This window comes from Cnephaeus nilssonii (genome assembly GCF_951640355.1).
Source record: "Cnephaeus nilssonii genome assembly, chromosome: 17".
NCBI lineage: Eukaryota > Metazoa > Chordata > Mammalia > Chiroptera > Vespertilionidae > Cnephaeus > Cnephaeus nilssonii.
The window spans coordinates 7,300,974-7,318,999 of NC_137088.1; the positions used below are offsets into that span (position 1 = coordinate 7,300,974).

At 43.8% G+C, this 18,026-nt stretch overlaps 1 protein-coding gene across 2 annotated transcripts in view; it reads left to right on the plus strand.

The window, feature by feature from the left end:
* MYRIP (myosin VIIA and Rab interacting protein) overlaps positions 1-6,367 on the plus strand; it is a 165,226-nt gene extending 158,859 nt beyond the window's left edge. For both annotated transcript variants that reach the window (XM_079795413.1, XM_079795414.1), the window contains exons 14-17: positions 144-248; positions 337-397; positions 2,215-2,321; positions 5,974-6,367. In XM_079795413.1, coding sequence (XP_079651539.1) covers positions 144-248; positions 337-397; positions 2,215-2,321; positions 5,974-6,006 — 306 coding nt within the window. In that variant the 3' untranslated portion in view covers positions 6,007-6,367. The remainder of the gene's footprint in view (positions 1-143; positions 249-336; positions 398-2,214; positions 2,322-5,973) is intronic.
* Positions 6,368-18,026: the final 11,659 nt, after the last annotated feature.

The following is an 18,026-nucleotide window of genomic DNA, read 5'->3' on the forward strand; positions in this document are numbered from 1 at the left end:
GTGCATGGGCTGACGCTCAACCAACTGCGCCACACCAGCCAGAGCAAAGCCGGTTTAGTCTTTACTGACTTATAACACTTTTCACAAGGATTCTCCCCACCTGTGCTTTCTTCCTACTGATCCTGTCTCTCTGCCACATTAAGATTTCTGATATCGAGAGCCGGATTTCGGCCCTGACCATCGCAGGACTCAACATAGCACCGTGTGTGCACCTCGCCAGGAAACGCGATCAGAAGCAAAGGAACCAGGTGTGTGTCCCCCCCTCCTGTGGGAAATTCGGAAGATAACGTTTTCTGGCTTTGAGAAGGTGTGTTGATTGCTATGTTCTGTTTGTAGGTACAAACAATAGACACATCGAGACAGCAGAGGAGGAAACTGCCTGCTCCACCAGTGAGAGGTAAGCTAAATTAAAACCACAAAGCAACCAAAGAATTAAGCCTGACTCTCTCACTCCGAGTAACTCAGAAATCTGAGTTTGAGGACCCGATCCAATGGGAAGTTCTCACCTGGAGTTGCTCTTGTGGAGGGTCTTTCTCAACTTGGATCCCCCAAGAAGCAGACCCTGGGACAAGGATGTGAGTGCAAGTAGTTTATCTGGGAGGTGACTGCAGTAAGCATTAGTGGGGAAGAGAGAAATGACTCAGAGAAGAAAGGTAAGCCCACACAAGGTACTACATACTGCTGGGAACTTCCGGGAGACGGTGCTGACTGCACCTCAGAGTTTCTTGCCCAAAGAGTATGAAGACGAGGTATTTCAACTCCCACCATCACTGGCTGAAGGTTACTCCTGCAGGGCATTAGCTTCCTGGTACTTCTGACCTGCCCCATGCATGGGCAACCGAGAGTGGCAGCGCTTGCATAGGATATGTCAGAAGGTGCTGGAATAGTGACTGTCAGGGAGATGTGGGCAGGGCACCCAAAGCATCTAACTTGGAAGGGAATCTAGTGATGCCAGGTGTATCACCCTTATCCTGGACATTTTCAACAATTTCTCTGGATTCAGGAGCCACATGATGATGATGGTGATGCCAAAGTAGAAATCCTAGATCTACAAATTAGAAGAGTAGGAAGTCAGCAGATATAGGTTGAAGTCTTGGTTCCGCCATTCATTGTTAGACAGTTATTGAATGACTACTTTATAGTCCACCAAAACTTATACAATTAAAATGTATTATAGATCCATGACACCTTGTTTGAAAGCCTTAGGTCAGTATGTGTTTCAGAATTTCTTGGATATTAGGGGAGATGGGGGGGTGGAAGGCAGGGTGAAGAAGGTAAAGGGATTAAGCAATACAAATTATTAGGTACAGAGTAGTCACAGAGATGTAGACCATGGCCTAGGGAATGTATATCTATAAAAGACTAATATGAAAAGTGTCCCCTTGGGAGTTTGACTGGGAGACCGGGAGTTCAATTGCTTGCTATGACATTTCCTGACCACCAGGGGATGGTACGGAATGAAGGAAGGCCCCGGCCAGCAGCCAGAAGGCCCCGATTGGCCCTGATTGCTGGCCAGGCCTAGGCACCCTACTTGTGCACAAATTTTGTGCACCGGGCCTCTAGTATAGTCAATAATATCATGATAACTATGTATGGGGCCAGGTGGGTACTTGAAGCATTGGGGGAACTCTGTAAAGTACATGATTTTCTAACTACCATGCTGTACTAATACAGAATAATATGGAATGTAAACTGTAATTGAAAAGTTAAAAAAAGGTAATATGATGTATATACTGTGTAATTTATAACAGCCTTCACACACACACACACACACACACACAGCCATGGTGTCGAGCAGCATCTGATAAACACATCAATATCCTGGCAAGAAGGCGTGAGAATGTTCACACTCAATGGGGTGGACAAGGACTTTAAAGGGCCGCATGTCCATTCAAGTTACATTTTGCCCAGATAATTTTGGCTCCAAAGTTATAAATATACGCACTTTTTAGAGGATTTTATATTTCCGAATGGCAAATAAGAATTTATGAACTATATTAGATTATCTCTAAGCTACCTTTCCCCAGAAAGCTACTAATGATGCCCTATTTGGTTCATTATGAAAAGTGAACACAAAATAAAGCCACAGTCAGACCCGCGGACCAGAATGATATTCCAAGTCCAGAACACAAGCCTGGGTACTCTGGACACCTGGTCTTTCTTCCTTAACTATCGGTCCAGCTCTGGGTGACATTCTCATTTGTTTCCTTTTAGCTGAAAAAATGGAGGTATCTTCAGTGACCAACACAAAAACATTCAACCGCAACTTCATTCTCCAAGGCTCCTCGACAAACAGGAAAAGCACCACCAAGGACTTGATGGTAAATGTCATCTCTGTCCTAAAGCCCATCTTTCGCTGGAGATGGTACCTCCATTCTGTAGCCCTTCTGTCTGTGGCTTCCCTGGTTGAGCCCCAAGACCCATCCTTTCTGCATGGTCTCGTGGCCTGTTGGTGGGGGTGATGGGGATCTAAGAGAGGTGACGAACACCCTGTCGGGCATTGCCAACCCCTTTGATATATGGATACAGCCTCACAACTGCATAGCCACCTTCTTATAGGAACCAATTTTGATATAAGAGAAATAAAAATGTGGACACATGAATGTAAGGTCGGGTTGAGGTACAGGAGTTTTTATGCTGTTTTTAAACCATACTCACTCTTCCTTAAATTACCCATTAGCCACTAAGGTCCTGAAAAAAGGCAGCAACTGCCCCTAAATGAGGCAAAGAAAGGGACAGAAGATAATTTGCACAAACCCTGGAGGTCATATAGAGGTCAGGGAATAATAGATTATTTGCCTAAACACCAAAATATGCTTTGGAATTTTGGCAAATGCTTGATGCTACTTATAAGGGATGTGGCGATCCAGCTAAACTGCCTCAGTGGTACCGTTATGCTACAGGCAGTGTCTGGAGTGACAAGACCAAAGCAAGGACAAGTATAACCTTTGGCCTTTTATGCATCACCTGTCACTCCCTTCCCCGTCCTCTTCCTCCTCGTCTCCTGTCTCCTGAGCGCTGCACCAGGTAACGGGTAATGGCGCAATGCTGGCCGTGCCATTTAGAATTACAACCACTGCATCTTTAGGCACCACATGGCCGCGTGCAGCCCGATGCCTTTCCTTCTGCGGCCAGCCATTACCCCTGACCTTTCAGAGTCCAATTACCTTGCTCCTGGCCGTTCCTTCAAAGAGCTAAAAGATTCATCATTACACTAAAAGGGCAGACCACTAGGGCCGGGGAAGAAACCTGTTATAAATCAGGTGGTTAAAAATAAATTACCTTCCATGGAGCTAGAACATAGATCCGTGGTTGCCAGGGGCTGCGGGGACAGGGAATAGGAAGCAATTGCTCAGTAGGTGAGAGGTTTTACTTTACAGCAAGGGGAAGCTTTTGAAACCACACAGAGGTGATGGCGGCACACACTGTGAACATACTAAACGCCACTGAATTGTTCACTCCCAAAGGGTTAATTTTATGGGGATTTCACATTAATAAATTATTTTTTTAAATAAATTACCTTTAAATAACAGGTTAAACATGAAAATATGGACAATGTTTACTAAAGAAATGCAAACAAAAACATAAATACTACTTTCAAGCAAAGTGGAGTTTAAGACAAGAAGCATTTGCAGAGAAGACAAGGAGGGAGGGTGTTTTAATTTTGGTGAAATAAAGTTGATAACTCATGAGCCTTCCTTGCTTTGGCAAACAATAGAGCAAGACAATTTATTATCCCATGGTTGGTGACTTGAAAATTCCCTTAATTAAGATATTTATTTAACTGTATACTTTACAGAAGGTTCACTTTCTTTCCAGCCATCGATGGGCCATTTATAAAAACTGATTTTATACCAGTTACAAAGAAAATCTCAATAAATTCCAAAAAGTAGTCAGTATAAAACTGCCTGCTGTGACCCCGATGACAAAAATAATCTAGAACAGTACACTGTTGAGTAGAACTTTCTATAATAATGGAAAGGCCACATGTGGTAGCCACACATGGCTACTGAGCGCTTCAAATATGGCTACTGCCTTGGAGGAAGTAATCTTTACATTTTCATTTAATTTTTAATTAACCTAAATGTAAACAGCCACAAGTAGCTAGTGGCTACCATATTGGACAGGGCAAATCTAGAAAATTGGAACAAAAGTAAAAGTAAACAAAAACCCTATTTTGATTTATAAAGCATGCACAACTGTACATTTATACAAACAAACACAGGTGCACACTCTGACACACACATTTCCAAGGAACTACGAACTAAAGAGAAAAGTAAATCCACAGAGCACTTAGAACATGGAAACATTACATATATTGAAACAGATGGGATCCGTATAAAACTACACTAGTCACATTTATAATATTAAATGTTTTCTTTGTTATTAAAGAAGGAAGAAGCAAAACCAATGAAATAAGACACTGAATTCCAGACATCAAAGATAAATGCGATAAGTGCAAAAACCATTAAAACCAGAGAACTATAGAAATTATCATAATTGAAGAGTTTGTCCTTTGGAAAAATACAAAATAGAATTTCTTTGTAAGCCAAATCAAGAAAAAAATAAATAAAATCATGAGACTATAAAAGAGATGTAAATTTTTAAATAAATGTGATGTAAATCTATGCTAATAAATTTTAAAGTCTTAATTCTAATAAAATCAGAATATTAGTGAAAAATAATTAAAGAAATAAAATTTTTAAATAGATTAAACCTTCAAAAAAAGATTCTCTGGCTAAGTGACTTAGCTGATAAATTTTGAAGGAACAGCTAATTCCTATGCAATATAAAATGTTTCAGAGCAAAAAAAAAAAAAAAATAGAAACTAAAAGATATGTTGTGAAGCTACTATAACTTCAAGTACCAAAGCCTGTCATGGCTGGTAAGTGTGTACACATGCTCCATGTTCACACACACAACACACACATATTCACACACACACATCCACATAGACGTACACACAGACATACACAAACCACACACTAACTGTATTTCTTCAGAGAAATGATGCATACTAAGTAAAATATTAGCAAATTAGACACAGAAGAACATTAAGTAATAAATCACCAGATAAATTTTACAGGAATGCAAGGATACCTTTAATATTGAGCTACTGATTGATAAGTCACCTCAGTAGTTCAATAAGAAAAGTCATTTCTCCAATTAATTTATGGTTTAATCCAGTTCTCATAAAAATCTCAGTGGGACTTTTTTAAAGTTCACGTAGGAATAAATCAGAGAGAATAGACAAAATTATTTTGCAAAGTTAAAGTGATTTTTCTGCCAGATTTTCAAACAAATTAAAAGCTGTAAAGCAGCGATTTTCAACCTTTTTCATCTCAGGGCACACATAAACTAATTGCTCAAATTCTGCGACACACCAAAAATATATATTTTTTGCCAATCAGACCAAAAAATAGGTATAATTTTGATCCATCACACTGGATGGCTATTGTTGTGTTGGCTGTTATCATGTTTTATTTGACAATCTAAGGGAAGGGCGGTCAGCGCCCCTGACTAAATATTCAGGGATTGCATGTTTTAAAAATCCTTGCTGCATAATGGTAGAAAATTGCTTCTGTAAAGGAATTAGTGATGAATGGAATAGATTAGAAAGCTCAGATACAGTGCAGGCACACAGAAAATGTGTTATGTGAATCTTTTAAAGCAGTAGGAACTAGCAGGGAAGGTCTAGATTTTCTTTTTTTAATGTGCTTGGGAAATTGGCCAAGGGGGTGGGAGTGGGAAGGGCACCAACTTGCCCTAGTCCATATACCGAAATAAATTTCAGGCGGATTAAAATGCACATGGTAAAAATACACCACTTTTTAAATATTGTGAACCATTCAACTGGTCAATGAGCACGAATACCTTCTAGGACATCAAAAAGCAGCAGCCGTTTTCCCTCGCCTCGCCTCCCTTCTGCCACGTGGCTGACCGTGTGCTCGTTGCCCCCCCCACCCCCCGCAGGAGCCCACTCTGGAGTCCGCTGTGATGTATTAGTGCCACGGAGCTCCACTGCCAGTGACCCACTGCCTCCGGCGTACACGACAGTGCCTTGACCCAACAGCCATTGAATACCATATGGATCTCCACCTGCGGAGAGGGCCTGGGAGCACGGTGCCCAGGGCTGTCCTGATACCTCACCCAGAGAGCGGTCCCAGGCATCGGCACGGCGGTCTTGCCCGCTCTCTGCCTTAGGCTCCCAGGAGAAGCCAGGACAGAAAGCCGAGATGCTGGCTTCCAACAGCAGAGCTCCACGTCCAAAAATGCATCCTGTCCCTGTCTGCTTTGCTGTGTGTCGTCTTTGTGATTTTTTTTTTTTATCCTTTTGATTCAACTAGAATGACATATCAACAATTTGTCCAAAGAAAAATGGTTGGGTGGGGGTGGGGGCGGAGGGAAGGGAGGTGGGTATTTTCATTTAATTCATTATCAATTCTTATTAATCTCTCACAAGCATCTTACCTTGCAAATGCTGAGGGAAACGGTGAAAATGCCCCTGTATGAGCACTAGGGACTGTCACAATTGGAGAGTGCTCGCCCATCAAGGGTGCAGGTCTCCCTTCAGCCACCTCCTTCCTGCTAGGCCCCCAGCCCACCGCACCGCACCACCAGTCATTCCCATTGCTTTGCGATCACCAGCCACAGAATAGAAGGCTCTGCCTCACCCATGCCATGCCCAGGCCCATTTGAAACTACGGCTCATTGAGAATTTAGGTTCTTCCTTGGACTTCCTGAAACTTTCCCCACTCTGGAGTGGAGAGGGGCTTGAGAAAGCCCACCACTGGCTTAACTTTAGGGCACTGTCCAGAACCAACGTGACATGGGTTAGCGATGACCGCCTCTAAATGAGGTGTAGCTCAATGCATTATCGCAGACTATAGCCACAGGAGAAAATGTTGTCCTCCAAAATTTACTTCCCAATAAATATTCAGCCGAAGTAGTAAAATGACCATAAAGACAAAAATAGTTAAGGAGTACCCAGAAAACTTACAGGACAAACTGTGAATTTAATGGACACAGAGTTGACACTAACTCTATGTTTCAGGTCTCAAATGCATGACTATGTAGACTGTGTTTATAAAAGCAAATGGAACTGGAATTTCACTCAATCGATCATTCTGCTAATATATTCTGAATCTAAGGAAGAAGGCAAAGATCGGAGGCAAGGGAATAGTAGGACCGATGTTTATTATTCTTCTCATTTTAATCCTTAGAGCGACCCTATTCAGTAGGTATCGCCATTTTTTAGATTTGGAGACTGAGGGCCATTGACATTAATTTGCAAAGTCACACCTGGGAGCTAAGTGTAATTAGAATGCCTCACGCTGAAGAGCCTCCCTCTGTCTCTGTGTTGTTTCCAACCTCTATGTTCTTTTGCTGCTAGGCACATTCCCAGACCTGACTTGCTGCTGAAATGTGTGTTGTGGTGCATTCCTGATGGGGGTCTAACTATCTTCCAATAATTATTCTTGCTGATGCTGTGTATGTCTTCTCCAACAGAAATAATGCCTTTGAAATAAAGTAAATCTTTGGTCTTCTGTTCTGTTGGTATGGTTCAAAGCAAACAAATTCAAGTTTGAAAAACACAACAAAAAAGATCTGGTTCCCAATAGAACGTTTTCTTTAGGAGGCACGAAAACCAGCCATTGTTGTGTTACAGTGTTTAAATATTCAGTTTTCCTTGACGAAAATGTGTACTGTGTGAGCCTTGCAAAAAAAAAAAAGAAAGAAAAAGAAAAGAAGAAGCCTGCTCTATGGCTTTTGAATTTTTATAAAGGTTTCCTTGTGCCAAAAAAAGTGCAAAGATTTAATTTACTATTAAAAACCATAAGTATATGTTACAGTTCCAGAAGAATTATTTTGTCATCAAGTGATTTTGATCTTCAGTGTCAATATTTATATTTAGATTAATTTTTATAAATGAAAATATTTTAATGGTTTGAGAAAATGAGGATGACAGGACTATTTCTTTGATGACTTCTGAAAGTTACGCTTGCCTTCATGTTATATGCACATTGCCAAGAATTACTGTCAAGAGAAATGATAAAGAAGTAAAAGTCATTTATGAAAATAATGTTTGTAGGTATGTGATTTTTGTTTGTTTGTTTTTTGGTTAGGAAAGGCTGGGAGAGAAGAGGGGCTAGAGAAAGAAGTCAATGGTTAGTCACCAGAGGAGCCAACATTCAAAGTCACGGTTGCCCTGTACCCCAGTCCTTCCAGTCACCTCTCCATGGCTTGTTCTCCTGAGAACAGAACTCCCAGCAATCACCTCTACTGAGTAGTCACCCAAGTAAGACCAGCAATTCTCCGAGCAGGGGATCGGAGTGTGGGCATAGGAGTGGTAGTGTGATTTTGCCTCTTAGGGGACATTTTTGATCGCCCTATCATGGAGGGGTCATACAGTGGCTAGTGGCCAGGGATGCTCCTAAATATCCTACAATGCACAGGACAGCCCCCCACAACAAAGATCCTCCAACTCAAAATGTCAGTAGTACTAAGGTTGAGAACTTGGGTTAGACCCTGGAGGCCAGCCTGGGCATCCGTGGAGAAGCCCCTGCCAGTCTCTGCAGGGACTCTGTAGCTGAGCGGGAAGCAGGTCAGGAACTCCCCTGGAGTCTTGCACAGGCTCAGGGCCGTTGTTGCTCCTCTGTGTCTGGCCCGTCCAGAACACGGAAGCCAGACACTGTCCCCCGCCATCCCCGCGTAGGAATAGGAACCCTCCGCTAACCTGAAATGAATGTGTGAATGAAAACACTATAAAAGCCAAGAGCCTTCTCTGCCTGGTGGGCTAAAGCAGTCCATAGAATCCCCTGTAAAAACACAGATTCCTGAAGAAATCCCATCAACCCCTATCCTCAATCCACCTTTCTCTTCACTGCCATTCATGTGCCTGGCAAAATGATGTTTGCTAACCACTCCCGACAAACGGGCTCACATGGAAGTTGACAGGGCATTTCAGATGGGTGAGGTGGGGAAGACAATATCAGTAGACCCATCTGAAATCCTCTCCAGGCAGCATTTCCTGGCCAGAATTCCTGATTTCGCCATCTTCCCACTCCACATCCCCATCCCCATAGGGTAGCAAGACAATAAAGAGGGACTAGTTGTCCTCAAGTTACCTGAGCATTCAGCCTCTCTAACCCAGAAGCCCCAAAAGCATGCACTGAGCAACCAATCTGTATGGATCACCTGAGTATTCTAGAGAATCCATTTGAGTCAATTTGAGTATCAAGAGTGATCGAAGCTATGCTAAAAAATATATACAGCTCTGCTTGCCTCTGGGTAAAAAGGAACAGTGTAAAGATAATGTTTTCCCCTAAGAAATAAGTGCTTGATTTTCCATGACACACACACAAAAAAATGTGACCCAATATTCAAAGCATAGAAGCTGCCAGAAAAAAAACTAGGCCCCACTCTTAGACTTTCTACTTACCAGCTCTGCGGCCAATCACCTCATGTGTAAAATGGGGTCACAGATCCCTTCCTCATGGTGTTGTGAAAGGTTGAATGAAATAGCACAGGAGAAACCCTCCAGCAGAATGTTTGGTAACTATAGATACTCAACGCTTGTGTCCTCCTTTTTCTCTTAAGGTAAGAAAATCACTTAAATATCAGCACCATGACTTATTATGCAAATTGCTGTGCCTCAATTTTTCTATTGTTAGTAGACAAGATTCTTGTTTTTCCAATATTCACTCCCTCTAACCCCCTAATTCTGGGAGGAGTGCACTACCCCGCCCCACTGAAGTTGGGCTTGACGATGCCACTTACCTTTATGGTTGGTAGAGCATACTTCTTTGTCTTAGTCTGTTCAGGCTGCTGTAACAAAATACCAGAGACTGGGCATTTTATGAACAACAGAAATTTATTTCTCCCAGTTCTTAAGTCCAACATTAGGGTGCTGGCTGGAATCCGGTAAAACCTGTTGCAGACTGCCGACCTACACTGTCTCCTCGCATGGTGGAAGAGTTCAAGGGATCCCTCTGGGGCCTCTTTTAATAGGACACTTACCCCAAGCATGAGGGAGGAGCCCTCACGACCTATCGCCTCCCAAAGGCCTCACCTCCCAATATCATCGCCTTAGGGATTAGGTTTCAATATATGAATGATGGAGGGACACAAACCTTCAGACCATAGTATTCTCCAACCCTTGGTTTGGACTTGGCCATGTGACTTGCTTTAGCTAATGAGATGTTAGAAGAAGAGGTACATAAGGGGCTTGAAATATGTTGATGGAGTTGGGTTTGTCCACTTACACGTTGCCATTCACCATGAGAACATGCCACAGGGAGCCCACTGGTCCAAGGAACAGACCCAGACTCAAGATGCAGCTTGCAGCCAAGCTCAGTGAGCCCAGCTGAGACAGCAGAGCCACCTCAGCCAACCTGTAGACATGAACAAGAATAAATCACTGCTTTATTACACCATCCAAATTTGGGGTGGTTTGTTATGCACCAATACTACCTGAAAAGTTAGTTTTACCACCTTAGTGTAATCCTTGTGTTAGAGATGAAATGAAGATGAGTATCAAAAGTAAACCCAGGTGTCAATATTAAGGGTGTATATAAACAAACATTGTGCTATTTATTTTTGGTGTTTCATAATTTATACATGAAACTTTGGTTCCATTTTGGGGAGGGCATCTATCTATCTCAATGTGTGCTCGTGTTGATCTTCCACAAAGGTTCCTCTATTCTTTGAAATTTTTGATAAAACTTTCAAGTACAGGAGACATTTGGTATAGTCCTTTAAAAATAGCTTGTCGCATGATGGCCGCTCTATTTTCTCCCAGAAGTATTTCCCATACAAAATTTGCATTTGACAGAACAGTTGGTTGCGTGAGCCTTCTGTCTCTGCAACCGAGTTATAATTATGATAAAGTGCAGGTAAACAGAGTTGCATTTTAAAGAGCTCTCTAAGGACTGGAAAACTTTAATATCCACTTCAAACATGGGAAACCTCAAAGAAGTTATTCAGATGGATCCAGTTTGTTGGAATCAAGTCCTAAAATAGAGAAAAATTTGTTTTGTATCAAAGCTATCACGTTTGCTAAAGATGAAAGATTTAAGGCCAAGCCTCTCAAACTTTAATGTGCAAATTCTGATTCAGCAGGGCTGGGATGGGGCCCAGGATGTGGCGTTTCTGACAAGCTCCCGGCTGACGCCAGGGCTGCTGGCCACCCTGTGAGCTGAGAGGTTCAGTAGGGTCCCTCTGAGAGTCCCCTGCAGAACTGAGGCCCGGTTACCCACAGTGCTAACCTACTTGTTCACTGGTGCCACCCTCGTGACGTTTCCTCCCTTCATTGTCTCCCGTCCCCCTCCTCGCCATGTGTCCTGGGGTCACAGTCCGCTCTGGGGAAACCCCAGCTGAGCCGTCCCCGGCAGTGCTCTCACGTGTCGCATGTCTTTCTCCCACACGGACCTGGAGGCTCCCTGAAGACGGAGTGGCATGTGTCCCGCAGAGCCTGCAACTGAGCAGGTGCTTAAAACTAAGCTGGCTCCCCTGGAGGGCCCTCGGTGGTCTGGCTCCAGGCTGTGGAAGTTATGTCAGGCCAGTCTAGGAAGGGAGACAAGGCACAGAATTTATCACTTTGGCATCACCTTCAGAGGAGGATACACGGTCAGACCTGGGCAGAGTCGTATTGCCCAGAGACAGGCGGCAGGTGGCGGTCAAAGATCTGTACTGAAGATCTCAAATCCACATCTCTGGCTTGTCCTGCGGCCTTTCATGTTGTCTCATGTCTCCTTCAAGTGCCTTTTTGTTCCTTTAGGTCAGCGGGATGATTCACTTGGGGTTTGAGAAATCTCCCTGCTATTCCCTTGTATTCCCTTCGATCTTGAGAATCTATATTATACCATGAGGCTCTTCACCATGTGGGAGGGAGGGGGATCAGAATCCCCTGCGTGCTTTTTAAGAACACACACCAGCCCTCCTGAGAGTTCACACTATCTTGCTCCCTAACCACGACCCTACCCAGGCCCGAGGCAACAGTGAGGCTGCAGGTAGGTGCTCATCAGTAGGAGGCACACCAAGGCCAAGCAGAAAGGGAAGGAGGGAAGGAGAGGGTAAAAAGGCCCCCAGGTTTCTCACCAGGGCTGCTGGGTCAGTGGCAGCTCCATTAGCTGAAACGGTGGAATCGATATGGGAAATAGTAGCTCTTGCTTTTGCTCTGAAGTTGGCTCAAATTTTTGTTTGAACTGATTCTGCCATCTCCACACGTTTTAATTAGCTACCCTGGAAGACACCTAAAATGGTCATTCTGAGTAACTGAAAGAGGTCGTTCAGGGTCTGGTGGTACATTGCCACCATTATTTGTAACTCAGCATCCCAGCTGCTCAACAGGGTGACTGAGTTATAGCTAACAATTGGTGTTTGCACGACATCCTAGCTCATGCATGAAGATGAACCTCATTCCATCTGTTTTTTCTGCTAATGGTCAGTGGTGTTCCCACAGGCTAATGACAGCAATTACATCGAAAATAATGTGTTTATTTTGAAAAGCCAGATTTGGTTTTTGTGACTGGGTAGTTTTAACAAATACAGAACTGTTTCTAAGAGGGTGAAAGTCTTCACTCTTTATCATCTATTTAAAAAACAACAACACACCCCATGAAATCCCTTTCTGAAGTTACCATGAAAAATGCTACTGAGGACATTGCCTGGGGTCCTGTATTTTTAATTGTGGAATTATACTCCAAGAAGCAATGACATTGCCCTCCAAAATCTGTTCTGTCACTGACAGCTCTGCAAATTCTCATGTTTTGATTAAGGAGCTTATTATTATTAAAGAGGCCTAATCCTCAAAGGGAATTAAGGTGAGCTGAATTAAAGAGTAGACTTTTTTACTTAATTTAATATTTTATTACTGTGTTGTACACCTAAAAGATAAGCTTGTATGTCAACTGTAATTGAAAACATATTTTAAATTGGTTTTCCTATAGTCTCCTTGTCCTACCCATTTCCCAAAGATGCTTTTGGTGAAGAATAACTTACTTTTTTTTTTTTTTTTTTTTAGCTCAAGGAGCAATTCTAATGCATTTCCTTTTTGCTCATAACTTATTGCAACCATGTAACCCAAGTAGAAATGAGCTGAGACCCTCCCTGATCTCATGAATGTTTGAAAACTGTCCCCTCTATTTCGGCTCTGACCCCTCATGCTGACACCATGACGCCACTGAGTGCAATTATGGACAGAACTATCCCTTGCTGCTGACCACCAACCACTCCTAACCCAGCCCCTGGGGTGCCTACTTCCTTTCCCTGGCTTCCAGGCCGCCGCCGTCCCCCCGATTTCCCTCCTGTTTGAAACACTGCATTGGCACAGTGTGAGTAGACAAGGAGCCCGCCAAAGAGTTGGAAATAGTGTGATCAATGATATGGAAAAAGGCCAAGAGAGTGTGACGTCATAGAAGCCAAGAGAAGAAAGGAGTCCTTCACTTCACACAGGCAGTACTGCGGAGGGGGTCTAGTAAGGTAAGAACAGGGAGTGGCATGGGATTGGCAATAGAGAGGTCAAGGGAACTTGACATGAATGGCCTCAGCGTAGCAGTGGAGACAGAGGCTTGCTTGGAGGGCTGGGGAGGAATGAGTCCTAGCAAGGAAAGGAGATAAGACCAAGGGAGGCTTTGGTTTTTGTCTTTTTAAGATGGAAGATTCTAGAGAATAGTTGCATCGTGGTGGATTTAATGCAGGGGGAAAGGAGAGAGAGAGAGAGGGAGAGGGAGAGAGAGAGAGAGAAAGAGGGAGAGGGAGAGGGAGAGGGAGATTATAAATGCAACTTCCTTGAGAGAGCAGAAGAAGAAAACTGGGATGATTCACCTATTTTAACAACAAGGCAAAGGACAGTGGTACAAATGGAGGGAGGTCTGGAGTTTGGTGTCTGGGTGAGGTTGGCCCCACCTGATCACTTCAACGTTCTCATTCAGTGTGAGCAAGATCACCAGCTGAGGAGGAACACAGGGGAAGGAACTGGGGTTTGAGAAGAGGGAACATGTATGACATCACCAGTGTAGAGAGAAGAGCCCCGGAGTGCGGAGCCGACTGCCCGTCGGAGATCTGGGTTCCCGAGTTTAGGATGAGGCTGGCTGAAGAGCATAGGGACAGCGCATGGGAACTGAGTCCTGACCCGGGACTCGGCATGCACTCTGTACGAGCTGTTCCTCTTCTCCCCCGGGAGTATGTCTTTATTGTTTGCTTATATGAGATTCACTCCTGTCAAAAAAGAAACAAGATCTGGGGTGAGGTTGTTTTACGAACATTACAAATCCATTAAATACAGACCATGTTTACAATAAAGTAAGATTAAACTTGAAGTCGTGAAAATGTAGAGCCTGTGGTCTAAGAGACTGACAGAACACGAAGAGGAGGACAGCAGTTAAATGGGACTTTATGAAGATGCGGTGCCATTGATCTGCATCTGGATGTGGCTGTTCCCAGAGCTCTGTGCAGCCCTGTAATGTAAGGTCATGCGTGGTTGGCCTGGGATGGCGTACAGTGGTGGGCGGCCTGGGACATGGTTATACTGAATCTATACAATAGCTGGTGGCTCAGTTCTACGAGTAATAGAATCGATTAAGTAGCTTTTATATTAAAATGAGCTAAGAAAAGAATTCAGGGAAGCTATTATTACATTGAAAATATCAGCATAAAAATTTGAGACTCAGAAAGGTCAATGGTCTACCCTTGAAATAAGAAGGAACACTGTCCCGTATCACCCCATTTCCAGAAAGTTCTAGGATATCAAATAACACGCAGCTTTCACCCCCACACTGTGGTCTTCTGCCCTTCCCTCACTGTGAAAAAAGGGGGGGAGGGGTATTCTTGGAGCATAGAATCAGGTGATCAAAATCAATTTTTTTTTCATCTTATTGAGATGACCACAGAGCTTATGTCCTTTAATTTGTTGATATATTAGGGTACGGGGAGACCATCTCTTCACAGTGTGGTAGAGTATCCTGTCTGTAACTAGAAGTTAAACCTCAAAAAATAATGCTATGGCTTCCCAAAGGTATACACAGTAAGTATCCCTTTTCGAAGAGCTTTTTGGTAGTTAGCTGGCTCGTGACTCTTGACTTCTACCTTTGTTTCCCATGCAGTCAAGGGGGCTCAGCGGCTCCATCTGAGAGATGCAAGGTCTCCACCTCCTCTACTCAAGATCACCAAGTCTCCATTTCCCTCCTGAGTGTCCCAAGGACTCTCTGACCTTGCCGACTAAAAGGCCATTCCCAGGCGCGGTCTTGGTTATATTTATGTTGTAGAGGCCTGTTATTTTGATGTGTTAAAGGACTTGGGGTGTGGAGGGTTCCTCAGCCCCTGGCTGGTGAACAATTCTCTGTAGTTAAGTAGGTTTCCGGGGACATGATTTTACTTTTGACCTACGTGAATACTGATAACGAGTTTTGCTGTAACAGAATTCTATGTTCAATGATAAGTAAAGGAATTAAACCCTTCTTATCATGTACGTAATGTTTCCAGCATTTCATTTATGTCACCCATTGCTAATATAACAACCAAGTATGACAATTCAAGGTTTTCACTCACTTCTAACGGACCTGAACACTACTGAGTGTCTAAAAGGTCTAGAAATATAGTGTATTTATTGTACTTTTTCAGAATAAAAATAGATGGGACCTATTGCTTTAAATTTACAGGTATTTCACCTGAAAAGTTTTCTGAAAAAAAATATCATTACAGTATATTATTCGAAAACATAACAAATAAATGTAACTAATAAGCTCTGTGAATCTCACTGAGGCAGTAAAAAGACCCTAGAAAGAGTCTCTTCTCATTTTGTATGTGTGTGTGTGTGTGTGTGTGTGTGTGTGTGTGTGTGTGTGTGTGTGGAGGACAAACTATGGATGAAGGAGGACCCAAGGCCCTCACCTGACAGCATGTCCTCATGACTAGCAGGTATCAGAAACAGCTGCATAAAACCCACCATTGTCCTCATGGTAGGCACAGTGCTGGGATGCTGTGCAATACATCACAGTGTGCCCTTTATGAGGGCCCACAAAACTATCTCCTGTGCCTCAGGGCCGGGCAAAGTCATTCCTCCTGCACAACTGGTACGTTCTCACCCTGTAGACATATGGATTTTCTAGCTCATTTCTCTCTCCCTCTCTCTCTTTCTTAGCCTTTAGGACAGGAAAAGCCAGTTTGGTGTCTATCTCTAGCTTTGGGGGCTTTTATTTTTCAACTATTCTTTTTTTTTTTCAATCTTCCCTGATTCCTTTAGTCCATACTACTGTGCTCTGCTGGTGATCTAAACTTTCTTCTGAGATAAGGCAGACGATGATCACCTTAAACTAGACTGGTACCATTCAGAACTAAAAATACTAGGTTTTAAGTATTTTAATTCTCCTTGTTTTGGAACCAGCTCTAAAACTTCACACCGTAGTTTGGATATAAATGTATTGTTCATTTAAATCAGGACGAGAGGACCAAAAATGTAGCTGGATTCCTCAGAGTTAAGAATTTAATTTTTTTAGGCAAATTATTTAACCTACAAAAGCCTCCATTTCTGCATCTGTTAAATAGAGTAATAACTACATCATAGAATGGCTACAGATTAATAATATTGTATATAAACGTTACAACAGTCAAGTAGTAAACACTAAATGGTATGTATCACCAGCTTTAATTACAAAAGATTATTAAATCCATATATTCTAAACCTGGGGTCTGCAGATCCTTGTCCCTGGATAAATTGTGGGGGTCGGGGAGAAGGGAGAGAATTCCTAAAACTAGACAGGAAAAAGGCTTACACCTCCATTGTCACTAACTCCTAACCAAAGTTTAGTATTTCCTTCTTTAGGAATGCTGGGGACATCACAGCAGTATTAGAAGGACCTGTCCGTTTGCCCCAATAGAAGTCACAGATATATTCCTATTTCTGATATTTCAGCTATCTCAAAATATCTATCACCTTTTGAAATTCTAGTAGTTAGACCTACTGCTAGGTCTTGTGAATGCAATGATAAAGAAACAATACCATGTTATCCCTGTATGGCTTTTAAGTTCACTATCATTGGTTTTCTTTGTAGCCCTAGATGTTTTATCTCATGCACTTAAAGCATATTCTGAGAAGGGGTCCAAAGGCTTCAAGCACAAGACAGTCATGGCATAAAAAAAAAAAAAGTTAAGACTCCCTACATTTTAGTCTGTCTCTTCGCTTCCAGAAAGCCAACCAGGGAGCCCCCTTGAGGCCCGCTAGGGTGAGCCCATTCCCAAAGTTCCGGTTTGTTTTTCTGTGTGTAGCTTGATCCAGTCTCTGGTACCTGACTCTCCATCAGTTAACCTTTGGGGGGAGTTCACCCTCACTTTCTGTAAGGCACCTATCCTGTTCAAGGTTCTGTGTTCAAATCGGCAGGCTGGTTTTCTGGTATGTTCGCCTGGCACATCCTGACCCCCGGGAGCTTGCTAGATTTGCAGATTCTCGGGTCACACCCCTGACCTCCGGAAACTGAGATGCACGCAGGAGTTGGAAGGCCACCGCGCTAGGGAATGGGGAGGCGGCCCCACCCTGCGGGGAGGGAGGGGAGGCTCCCACCTCGAACCTCGGTGGGACTAATGGGGCTCCAGCAACGCGGGGGTGCGGGGGGAGGAGAGGCTGGAATTTCGATGTGGGAGATGCTAAGGGGCGGCCATCGAGTCAAAAGGAGGGGGCTCAGGGCTTGTGCTCCTGCGCCCCCCCCCCCCCCCAATTTTATTACATTAGCCCGGCCTCCAGGGTGACCGATGGAGAGCATCCCCCAGCACTGCCACCACTGTGCGGAGAGGATAGCCCAAACCCGCGGGCTCCCGCGGGTACCGCTGCACCCACCTGGACCGTTCTGGTCCTGCGGGTCAGCGCTGGACCGCGAACTCCCTGCTGGGAATCGCGGTCCCGGAAGCCCACCGGCCCCAGGCTCTCCGAGGGCTGTTGCCGCCGGGAAACTACAAGCCCCAGAATTCCTGGCGCGGGCGAGCACGTGGGCGGGGCGGCGGGCTCGGCTAAATAGTCTCCGTCGGCCATTTTG